We start from the raw sequence: 12,064 nt of genomic DNA on the forward strand, positions 1-12,064 counted from the left end.
ATATGAGACAATAAAATCCCGTTAACGTTGTAGTTCCTTTTAGCTCTCTTATTTTGAACATAATCAATAGCCTAATATGATAAATACTGAATTTAAAAATATGAATTTTTTTAATTCATTGTCGATTTTCGAAATTATTGTAAAATACTATGGACATAACTCATTGAAGCAATGTATACGTGGAAGGCCTATTCGATTCGGTTATAAATTTTGGACTCTTTCTGTAGTAGTAAATGCTCGTGATATTTTCCTCTTGCCAAAAAGGTAAAAAGCCCAAAAAGGCAAGAGGAAACCACTATATTACTCCTCCCTATGTCAATCAAAGCGTTGGCAAGGCCATTGCTGAAGACTTACAAGCACGCAATATTTCATACTGGACAAAGGATAGAAATTTACCCAATTTGAGTCGTGTTATCGTTCATAGCCATCAGAGTAGATCGCACTTTTGTAGCTCTTCACTTGAAATGTGAAGTTCCAAGACACACTGGTTTATTTTTCTGCTTACGAATTCGTATTCTACTTGGATCTCTGATGAGGTAGGGCATACCGAAGCATGTAATGTCCTATTGATACCGATTATACCGATTCATATACAGACTTTCTAACGGATTATGCTCTTGTGCCATTTATTTGGTTAAAAATCAAAGCATTGGCTAGGCTTTTGCCGAAGACCTATATGCATGCAACATAATGTACGTATAGTAAGGAGTTAAGCACATACTATTCTACAAACTATTCTACATTTCTATTCTACTATTGTTATATAACTTTGGCTAGTTCTACTACCACTATAAAGCTTTATTACTTACATTACAAGAAATACAGGGTCACTTTTGAATCACTAAGTTACACTACTGTCTTCTAAAAGTTACAGAAAACTAGTAGTCCAGAAAGCCACTGCGCATCCGCTAGGAAAAATATTCCGATTCGGATTTTTTGCACAATCTTACTCAAAAAGGACCCTTTTTAACAAATTTGCATATTGCCAGGACCAAAAGTGGGTCATAAATTTTTTGAACGTTTTTTTTTGTTTTTTTCCTAAAATTACTTTTTTTGCATGGAACAAAGTTTTTTTAGGTTTTTTGGATTATTCCAAACAGAAAAGGTCCTTATGCCCGGTTGCAGCAACAGATCTTAGGCTTAAGTCGAGAATATCATAAGAATTAATATAATATAATTATAATATATTACAATAAAAATACCATAATATAATAATAGATATAATTAATAATAAGGTAAGAATCTAAAATTATGGTGCAACGTAAGTGATACTCAAGGAGGCCCTATCTATAAGTAGAGCTTAGCTAAGCTGGAGCTTAAGATCTGTTGGTGCAACCAGGCATTAGTGACTTTTCTCTAAAGTTGATAGTTTTTGACATATAAGCGATTAAACATTAAAATATTGCGAAATCAGCCATTTTTAACCTTTCAAAACTATGTGGAAAACGTGAAATTTTAGGTAGATATTCTTTAAACATCGATTGATGAAATCTCTAAGAGTTTTTGCAATACAGTATTCAAAACTCCTTTGTTTTTTAATTTCTAATCACGCGTGAGCAACACTATTATCCACTCTTGCATGTGTATACAGTATGGTGCAAATGAAAGGAATAAATTCGTTATTTCGTCAGCTGGCGACTTTAAAAAAAAAACCCGCAAAAGGTCGATTTTTGTTTTTAAGTTATAATATTGTGGCATATGTGGTATACTAGTGACGTCATCCGTCTGGGCGTGATGACGTAATCGATGATTTTTTAAATGAGAATAGGGGATGTGTGGTAGCTCATTTGAAAGGTTCTTCAATTCTCTATTCAGTAATGTAAACATTTACATAATTATTTATACAGGGTGTATCCTTTCATTTGCACCATACTGTCGGTGGAAAATAGTGTAGCGCACGCTTGATTAGCAATTAAAAAACAAAGGAGTTTTATTTATTTATTGTATTGCAAAAACTCTTCGGGATTTTATCAATCGATGTTTAAAGAATATCTACCTACCTTGGCAACATTCAAATTTTCAGTTTTTCACATAGTTTTTGAGGGTTAAAAATGGCCAATTTCGCAATTTTTCAATTTTTAATCGCATAATGTCAAAAACTATCAACTTTAGAGAAATGTCACTAAAGACCTTTTCTGTTTGGAATGATCCAAAAAACCTAAAAAAACTTTGTTCCATGCAAAAGAAATAATTTTAGGAAAAAAACAAAAAAAACATTTAAAAAATTTTTGACCCAATTTTGGTCCTGGCAACATGCAAATTTGTTAAAAGGGGTCCTTTTTGAGTAAGATTGAGCAAAAAATCCGAATCGGAATATTTTTCCTAGCGCATTTTAAAGAATTTATTTTGATTTCAGTAACTTCTTAACGATATAAGTTCGATCTGCACCGATCTGTTTAATGGATAAAAATTCTCTCCTTTTCTATGGCGCTAAAGCCCAAGTTGGGTCCTGACCTCTCCCAGCATACACCTCCAAGTATCTTTGTCTCTGGCTGCTCTCCTCCAGTTGTTTACCCTCAATATCTCTTTAGCATCGGTTCTCACTTCGTCCATCTACCTTGGTCTTCCTACTGGCCAACATCACACCACAGTTCCGCTAAGCTTTCTGTCGTTATCCATTCTTATAAGGTGATCTGCCCAGCCCCGTCTTTGTATTTTTGCATAATTTGCTATAGAGGACTCTCTGTAATATTGGTATAACTTGTGGTTAAACCTTATTCTCCATATACCTATACCATTGTCGCAAATGGGTCCCAGTATCCTCCTTCATATCTTTATTTCAAAAGTTAAGGTTTATGGTCTTTTCAGTCATCATCCACGTTTCTACACCATATGTTGCTATTGACCGTATGATGGTTTTATATATTTTAAACTTTACTTCCCTATGGATGTCTTTGGATCCAAACACTTGCGACAGCTTTGTTAGCAAGCGTTATCCGTTTCCGTATTTCTTCCTCCTCGCTGCCATTCTTAGTTATATATACCGGGTGTCCCAATAAGAATGGCTCTCGGCCATATCTCAGGAACCGTTTATAATACAGCTTTGAGAAAAAAATATTTATAACAAAAGTTGCCTCGGGAAAAGCCTGGAAATTATTTTCATAATCGTAGGTCCACCGCTAGAGGACGCAATTAGATATCAAAAATTAAAAAATCAAAATTTTACAAAATTTACCTAATGGAAGGGCACTGGAAATCCAATCACCGTATTCTTCATAAAATTCTGCGCATACTAGATTTCACAGGTTTAAGTCTACCTTTGCAAATAAGAGGTGGGGTGAGTGGGAACCTTCTTATGAAAAAATAGCGGTAAGTCCTGTTTGGACTAAATTGCTAAAAAACAAAGAAACATTTTTCAGATGTAAACGTATATAATTAATTAAAACAACAATAAGACAAACAACACTATAAAATATAACAAAGAAATAAAAGCAATTACTTACTTAGTGACGACCTAAATGTTCAAATTGTTGCCCATCATTTTCGATGCAAGCATTTACTCTTTCAAGAGTAGCTTGAACAGCAGTCTCAATTTCTGCTTTCGTAATGCTGTGAACAGCATTTCGTATTCTCTAGATTCTAGATCATGTTTTCTCGCGTAGTGGGCCTAGCGGCAAAAACAAGGTCTTTAATCCGTCCCCATAAATAAAAGTATAAAACAGTTAAATCTGTTGCTATTCAATCTACTCTTGAAAGAGTAAATGCTTGCATCGAAAATGATGGGCAACAATTTGAACATTTAGGCAGTCACTAAGACTAAGTAAGTAGTCGCTTTTATTTCTTTGTTATATTTTATAGTGTTGTTTGTCTTATTGTTGTTTTAATTAACTATATACGTTTACATCTGGAATCTGGAAAATGTTTATTTGTTTTTTATATAGCACACTACTTTTCCTTAACCTCGTTTACCGGTGACGGTAACAGTTATGTTTAAAATTTACACATTTCTTAAGATATCTAGAGATAGAAAAAAGGTATCGACATGCGGTTTTCGGTATTATGCTGCTAATTTGGTCTAATTTTGTAATACGTAATTAGAAATGCATACCTGTATTTAATATTTTCCAAAGAAAACCAGAGTTCTGAAAATAATTAAATAACGTTTCCTAACTTGCTGCATATTACTTATTAGACTATTTCGAAAATAAGACACTTACATTGACGAAAAAGAGATATTTTCAACAAGACCAAGCATGCAAAATTCGATTTAGCAGAACCTGACTTACAGCCATTTATTCATAACAAGGTTCCCACTTACCCGCACCTCTGATTTGCAAAGGTAGACTTAAACTTTTCAAACCAAATATGCGCAGAATTTTATGAAGAATATGATGATTGGATTTCCAGCGCCCTTTCATTAGGTAAATTTTGTAAAATTTTAATTTTTTAATTTTTGATATTCAATTACGCCCTCTAGCGGTGGACTTACAATTATGAAAATAATTTCCAGGCTTTTCCAGTCAACTTTTGTTATAAATATTTTTTTCTCAAAGCTGTACTATAAACGGTTCCTGAGATATGGCCGAGAGCCATTCTTATTGGTACACCCGGTACACCCAAGTATCTGAGCTGTTCTACTACTTCTATATTAGCGTCATGTATTGTTAGATTTTTCCTTCTCATAGGTAGAAGAAGAATTTCCTGGCTGAGAAACTTAAGAGAGTGGTATAGTTGCAGTATAGCTAAGCTCCGATAGAAGAAGGGACTACGACTACAAGAAGAAGAAATTGTTAAATTCTACAAGTTTCGTTGGTTCCTTGCTTGAATTAGGGACATCCAAACCGACACTCAAAGAACGTAGTGCCCAGGGTGACTGATATGCACGTCATCTGGAATTACGAGAGTTTTCGGTTTTCGGATGTCGGTTCTGATGGCGTATTCCTATTCAGCAGCCCCAAAAATCTTCCGAGTAATCTATTTGCATCAATTTAGTGTCGGAAAGCCTCGAAATTTCGGAAGATGACGTGCATAGTCACCTTGGGTACTAGGTGCTCCGAGGATCGGTTCTGATACCACATCCGTACTCAGCAACCCCAGAAACACCTCGAGCACTGGAGAAGCGTCCATGTAACCACTATTTCCATTGGTAACAGTTAAAAATCTTGCAAATAAATATTTTATGACGATGAATAATTCTATTGACCAATATTTTTACCAATAGAAATATATTATTATATTATGTGGTAATAGTACCTAACTCAGTAAATAGCCAACTACTCGTAGACACGAAAATATTGGCGAGTTTATGTGACTCAGTTGCACTTTATTATACTCTGTTACCAGACTCATTTCTGGTTACAATGGTTATATACTCACGCTGGCGCTCGGGACCGGCTAGTGACTGAAAATTTTGAAGAAGCGACGGCATAAGCGCGCTGTGTATCAGTTGCGCTGTTACCAGATTTAAAATTGGTGACAGTACCTATAAAAAGTGTGCGTGCAGTTAACCATGGATGAGTGTCGCTTCTTAATCAATCAACTACTTGAAAAGTAATTCTCCTTGTATAATTTTCAAGAAAAAAATGATATTAAAAATGAAAGTTAAAAAAAAAATTTAAACAATTTAAAAAAGGAATCAACAAAAGTAGTTAGATTTTTTTAATTTAGTTGGTACAGTGAAAATCCTTGGTTATATTATGGTTGCAAGAAAAATATACTGTATTGTTGGCCATGTCTTCTGGTTTCTACAGAAAAATGGTTGGACCAGGTTCACGATTGAAATAATGTTAAATTTTTAAAAAGGAGACATGAAATTTCTCCGTTACCTACATGTAAGATGTATACCCAATTTGATTCAGTTTGGCAAAACAAAAATCAAAAGTTCTCTTAACCAAGCTTTTAAAGCAAATATTGCTAAACATAATGAGTTTGTTAAAAAAATAGATAGGTATATCCTTAGCACACTTATAATAGATACTGTATGTTTTTGGGCCAAACAAGAACTAGCGTTTCGTGGTCATTTTGAGTGCGACGACTCTGACAATCGAGGCAATTACAGGGAATTGTTAACATTAATTGCCAAGAAAGATCAAAAATTTTTTCAACCAGGAGCGTCATTTGAAGTTTCGTTTGGGGGGGGGGCAAGCACTATAGATACAATACATTATATATGATGTAATGATGAATATTGATGTATTTTTTGTAAATTTCAGTCATTTTCAGGGCCAAAGGGGGGGCAAATGCCCCCCCCCTTGGACGCCCAAATGACGCCCCTGTGTCAACATCTACAAACATCTGTTTTTTCAAAAGTTTCAAGTGATATACAAAATGATATTATTGAAGCTACACTCACCGGCACAAAATTCCGCCACCCAAAATTTTTGACAATTTATAACTTTATCATTTGTGCTCCGATTTTCAAGATTCTTGCACCAGTTTGTAGGTATATGTATTCGTATTGTTTGGTATTATTCCGGTAACAAAAAAATTTGCTTGCATGTCATTGTACAGGGGTTAAAGGAAGCGTTGTATTTCCCCTTAATTTTAAAAAATTCTGTGGAAAAATGGAATAGCTGAGTTTTTTTCATAGTCCTGTCATATTTTCCCGGAGACATTACCAACATTTTGTTTTTTGAATTCTCCGAATATCGTTTTTCTTGTAAGAGCTGTACCATTTTTTGTAAATAAAAACACTGATTGACTCATACAATTGAGGTTGGATTGATAAGATTAGAATGGCCCGCATGCAGCCCAGATCTCAATCATTTTGAGCATTTATGGTATAAATAAAAAAAACTATTTGCCGTCATCCTAGGCCTCCAGAAAATTTGATACAGTTATGGTCCTTGTAGAGGGATATCGGGCTATTCCCCAGGCAAGGAAAACACACCTTTATTAGATGCTAAACAGATTGCGAGCAGTCGGTGCTGCAAGAGGTGGACATAAGCGCTATTGAATTGTTTTGTTTTGTTTTTAAATTGGTTTTGTTTTGTTAATTTTAGTGCGTTTGATATTTTTAATTAAATAAACCTTCAAAGCAGTGTCTTTAATCACAACTCTTACAAGAAAATAGATATTCAGATAATTAAAAAAACATGACCTTGAATCAATAATAGTAATTGTACTATTCACAGTAATGTACAAGTAACTAAAGTGTATTTATATATATTTGGGTGTCACATACAGCAGCTTAAACTTATTGGTTCCTTTGTTTGTGTTTTATTATATTATGTTGTATGTTCAATTTTGCAATTTATAGTAATTTTGCAATATATTGGTTTTTGTTTTTTACTTCACTTTTTTAACTTGTTTATATTTTTTTATTGACGATTTATCTAATTTTATAAAATTGTATTTGTTATTGTTATGTATATCTTTTTCGTGAATCTATGTTAAGCTTTGTCCATAAAATTGTATAATTTTCAGTGACAATAAAGCATATTTCTATTCTATTCTATTCTAGTTAACATCAATACATGTACCTACAAACTCGTGCAAGAATCTTGAAAATCGAAGTACAAATAATAAAGTTATAGATTGTCAAACTTAATCAAAAATTTTGGGTGGCGGAATTTTATGCCGGTGGGTGTATATATACATTTAGCCATATCGTCATTTTTTAAATAAGATTTTTTGCATCTGGTTTTGGTAACACTTCAGAAAAAGTCACGCGTCGCCACTGCCCCCGAGTAATCTGTTTGTATCAATTTAGTGCCAAACGCACTCAAAACTTCAAAAGCTGACGTTCCTCAGTAGAGACCACGGTCACGAGGTACTCCGAGGGCCGGTTCTGATGACGTATACGTGCTTAGCGGTCCCATAAACATCCGGATAAAATGTTTGCATCAAAAGAGTGCCGAAAACTTTATTTTTTTTAAATAAAAACCTTATTTTGTAAAAGGTATATGTATTTAAAATCCCTAAAAAGGGATGTATCACAAAAAGTTTTCGGAATCAATATTCCATCATCAGTGTTATCACAGGTTTACATGCTTTAAGCCACAAAAATGTACGGGTAAAAACCCTTAAATTGATTTTAAACAGTTGGGGTTACATTATGTTATCTGATTTTGAAGGATGTTAGAAATATTTCCGCATTAACCCCTGGCATCACATGACATCAACCATATTGGTTGGAAAATTGTAGGTAGAACCTTACATGGCAGAGTTTAGGTGACAACTCACCGTTATTCTCCGTGTACCTATACCATTGTCGCAAATGGCTCCCAGTATCCTCCTTCATATCTTTATTTCAAAAGTTAAGGTTTATTGTCTTTTCAGTCATCATCCACGTTTCTACACTATATGTTGCTATTGGCCGTATGATGGTTTTATATATTTTAAACTTTACTTCCCTATGGATGGAATAAGGTTGAGTTGTCACCGAAACTCTGCCATGTAAGGTTCTACCTACAACTTTCCAACCAATATGGTTGATGTCATGTGATGCCAGGGGTTAATCCGGAAATATTTCTAACATCCTTCAAAATCAGATAACATAATGTAACCCCAACTGTTTAAAATCAATTTAATGGTTTTTACCCGTACATTTTGGTGGCTTAAAGCATGTAAACCTGTGATAACACTGATGACGGAATATTGATTACGAAAACGTTTTGTGATACAGCCCTTTTTAGGGATTTTAAATACATACACCTTTTACAAAATAAGGTTTTTATTTTTTGTGATTTATGGCATAAAGCCAGTACAGGAATTTTTCCTTGTGATATTTTTGTTATTTTTTTTCTCAGATTTTTAATTGTGTCTAAAACTCCAACAAGGGCATATTTTGTTTAGGATGATTCAAAAAGCGAAACAAATTATTTTTACAATAAACTTGTAACAAAATCAGCTGATAGGAAGATTTGTTCGACATAGGGTTGAGATGTTAGAATAATCTAATTTTTTTTAATCATTTAGTAACCATTCCCAGATACGGAATATAAGAAAAAAAATAACACAAAGATGAAATTTGAACAAAATCAAAACAGTTTGTTAGTTTAAGAAAATTAGTAAATGAAAGTCAATAAAAATCCACGAGGAAATTAAATTCCTTGTATATAAATATAAATCACAATAATTATTACTAAAATATTTTAAATGTAAAGACTGAAAAATTTTGTACACACTTATGACAACAGGTAAAAGGGGGGGAGAAGTGTACTTTTGAAGTGTGTAAAATTAATAATTCTTAGCTGAGCGCTTTCGGCTTATAAAGCCATCTTCGGAGCTATGGTCAAAAAGGTCAAAATACCACTATGAAGAGAGATGGGTTCCATTTATGATATTTAGATAGAGAAGTATTTCATATCATAAATGGAACCCATCTCTCTTCATAGTGGTATTTTGACCTTTTTGACCATAGCTCCGAAGATGGCTTTATAAGCCGAAAGCGCTCAGCTAAGAATTATTAATTTTACACACTTCAAAAGTACACTTCTCCCCCCTTTTACCTGTTAAAATATTTTATAAAAGATTTTTATTAAAATCCCCAAAAAGGGCAAATAATTTAATGGAAATTAAAGTGATGTTACAGGATTCCTGTATTTCAATGATTCCGTGATGTGAGCTTCCATTCGCTAAATAAAATAACCCACGTTGGGAAAGTCCTGTGATACTAGTATAAATACTAATATAGATATTAAATCCTGTGATACTAGATATTAAACATCACTTTAATTTCAATACAACAATGTAAAATCTTATAACTAGGTATATGATGTAAAGGGTTTTCACCCACCTATCTTAGTGACCCATGCATGTCCTTTAACCTGTTGTAGAAAGCACTGATGGAATTGTTATTCCGAAAACGTTCTTTCGTGTAGCAATTTTTAAGGATTTTAATAAAATGTACCTTTTATAAAGGATTTTATGCCTGTTTGCACCAACAGACGTTAAGCTTAAGATGTGCCTTAAGCTCACGTTACGAAATATACACTTTGCACCACTGAGTCTTAGAGCAATTTCCAGCTTGCCACAATGGATCGCCAAGTCTTAACAAGCATCTTAAACTTCGTCTCAGTTAAGACGTGCTTAGATAAGAATCGAAAATTATGGTGCAACGTAAGTGCCCTATCTATAAACTAGGATGGGCTAAGCTGGAGCTTAAGATTTGTTGGTACAACCAGGCAGTATTTATTTTTATTTTTAAATAAATAAATTTCTAATCTAAAAAACAATATTTTTTACAGTTATTTCAACAGATAAAAAGTTTTGTTTTTTTTCCTTTAGTTAAATTTTTTATTTTTTTTATCATGACATACACTGAAGAAAGAATAACTAAATATAATTAAAAAAATATTAAAAACTATAAGCAAATATTTACCATAGCATTGCAGAATACCATAAGAGCACACAAGAAAAAAGCGAATCGCAGCATTTTTGCAATAGCAAGAAGAAATAGGAATAGAATTTAACAAAACAATGTATTTTCGTTATTATTGCAACACCTTTTATATGTAAACATTGTCATTCTGAAATTGAACCATCAATTAAAATTATTATTAATGAAGACACTTTGTTCTGGTTTGATGAAAATCATAATTCGCAGGATATGATTGGATACGGCTAAAATACAAACAGGACCGTCTAGAATTTTTTTATATTGAAGTAAACTTCACAGTAGTTTAGGATTCTTTAAAAAAGTTTACAAAAATGATAAGCTTAATAGTTAGGTTAAAAGTGACGGCCACAACGGCGTACCGCACATCGCACCGCACCACAGTGGTTCCAAATGCTGAAAACGTGGTCATGAGGCGAAAAAAGGAGTCCCTATTTAGGGATTTTCATGTTTACAGTTGTTTTTTCATACTATCGTAGAGTCCTAATACGCAGGTATGAGGATCAGACTGGATGTATTCTGGTTCACAACTCAGGAACAAGTGGACCATGTCCGGGGTTATTTTGGCCGGCAGAGAAAGTGAAAAAGCACTCGTATATTCAAAACGCTGTAAAACGTTTTGTAGTTTATCAATTTTATCGCTGTAAAGCAGATTCTTCTTTTTTAAGTATGTAGTAATGTAAGATGTAACTTAAATCAAAATTTATTAACAATAAATGCCTTAAATTTGTATATGCATAAGTAGTGAAAATATACTTGAAATAATTAAAAATTTGTAAAAATGCATTCCAAAAGTACAAAATTCTGCATAATTCTGCGACTAATGTTTATTAATCTTAAAATATATAGTAAGGAGATACCTAATCACTTTGGTTTAGCTGGCTATAACTGCCTATGCATTGCTGGCAGTTGTTTGAATACAAAAGTGGGAAATGACGCATATTACATGATTCTGGCGATTGTTGAGTATGTATGGGCAGTTGTACATAAGTACATAATAGGTTCTGAATATTGTACTTAAAGAAAATGTATTGGTAATCAGCAGTTTCAAAAGTCCCTCAAGTATAACACTTTAAACAAAAATGCGGCTAAAATAAAATTTTCGAACTTCTTTCGTCCATATTGGATCCGTCATTTTGTTTAAAAAAAAGTAATGTTAGATTTGTAATCAGCTACCTTAACCTACCAAATTTGACAAAAAATTTTCCTTTTTGATTGATATTTTCAATTTCTTTCCGCCATGTTGGATCCGCCATTTTTTTTTTTCAGAAAAGTAATGCCAGATTCGTAATCAGCGATGCCAAAAACTCTTAAGAACGAAAGTAATTCCAATATGTATAAACAATATACGCTTTTAAAGGTTCATGACCACGTTTTCGGCATTTGGAACCACTGTGGCGCACCTAACCTTGACAATAAAGTAAAATACAAGCTTTGCTGTAATGCGCGTGGCCATAACGAGGCACCGCAACGTCCTTCGCACGTCGCTGGATATCAACGCCTCGTTTACGTAAATTGAGCTTAATATTTTCTGATTTTCGCACAGTGATTGTTCTTTTTCTTCTTCTTTACGTGCCATCTCCGCGACGGAGGTTGGCTTGGCCATAATCACGGCTATTCTGATCTTAAATGCTGCTGCTCTGAATAGTTCGGTTGATGTGCATCCCTACCATTCCCTCAAGTTCAGCAACCATGAGATTCTTCTCCTTCCTACACTTCTCTTGCCCTGGATTTTCCCCTGTATAATCAATTGAAGTATGTTGTATCTCTCATTACGCATAACAT

The 12,064-nt window shown here is 33.7% G+C and overlaps 1 protein-coding gene across 2 annotated transcripts in view; it reads right to left on the bottom strand.

Moving 5' to 3' along the window:
• Positions 1 to 10,418, bottom strand: part of LOC114330103 (uncharacterized) — a 60,343-nt gene extending 49,925 nt beyond the window's left edge. For both annotated transcript variants that reach the window (XM_028279421.2, XM_028279420.2), the window contains exon 1: positions 10,265 to 10,418. In XM_028279421.2, coding sequence (XP_028135222.1) covers positions 10,265 to 10,318 — 54 coding nt within the window. In that variant the 5' untranslated portion in view covers positions 10,319 to 10,418. The remainder of the gene's footprint in view (positions 1 to 10,264) is intronic.
• Positions 10,419 to 12,064: the final 1,646 nt, after the last annotated feature.

The sequence above is a fragment of the Diabrotica virgifera genome, chromosome 7 (genome assembly GCF_917563875.1).
Source record: "Diabrotica virgifera virgifera chromosome 7, PGI_DIABVI_V3a".
Taxonomy (NCBI): domain Eukaryota; kingdom Metazoa; phylum Arthropoda; class Insecta; order Coleoptera; family Chrysomelidae; genus Diabrotica; species Diabrotica virgifera.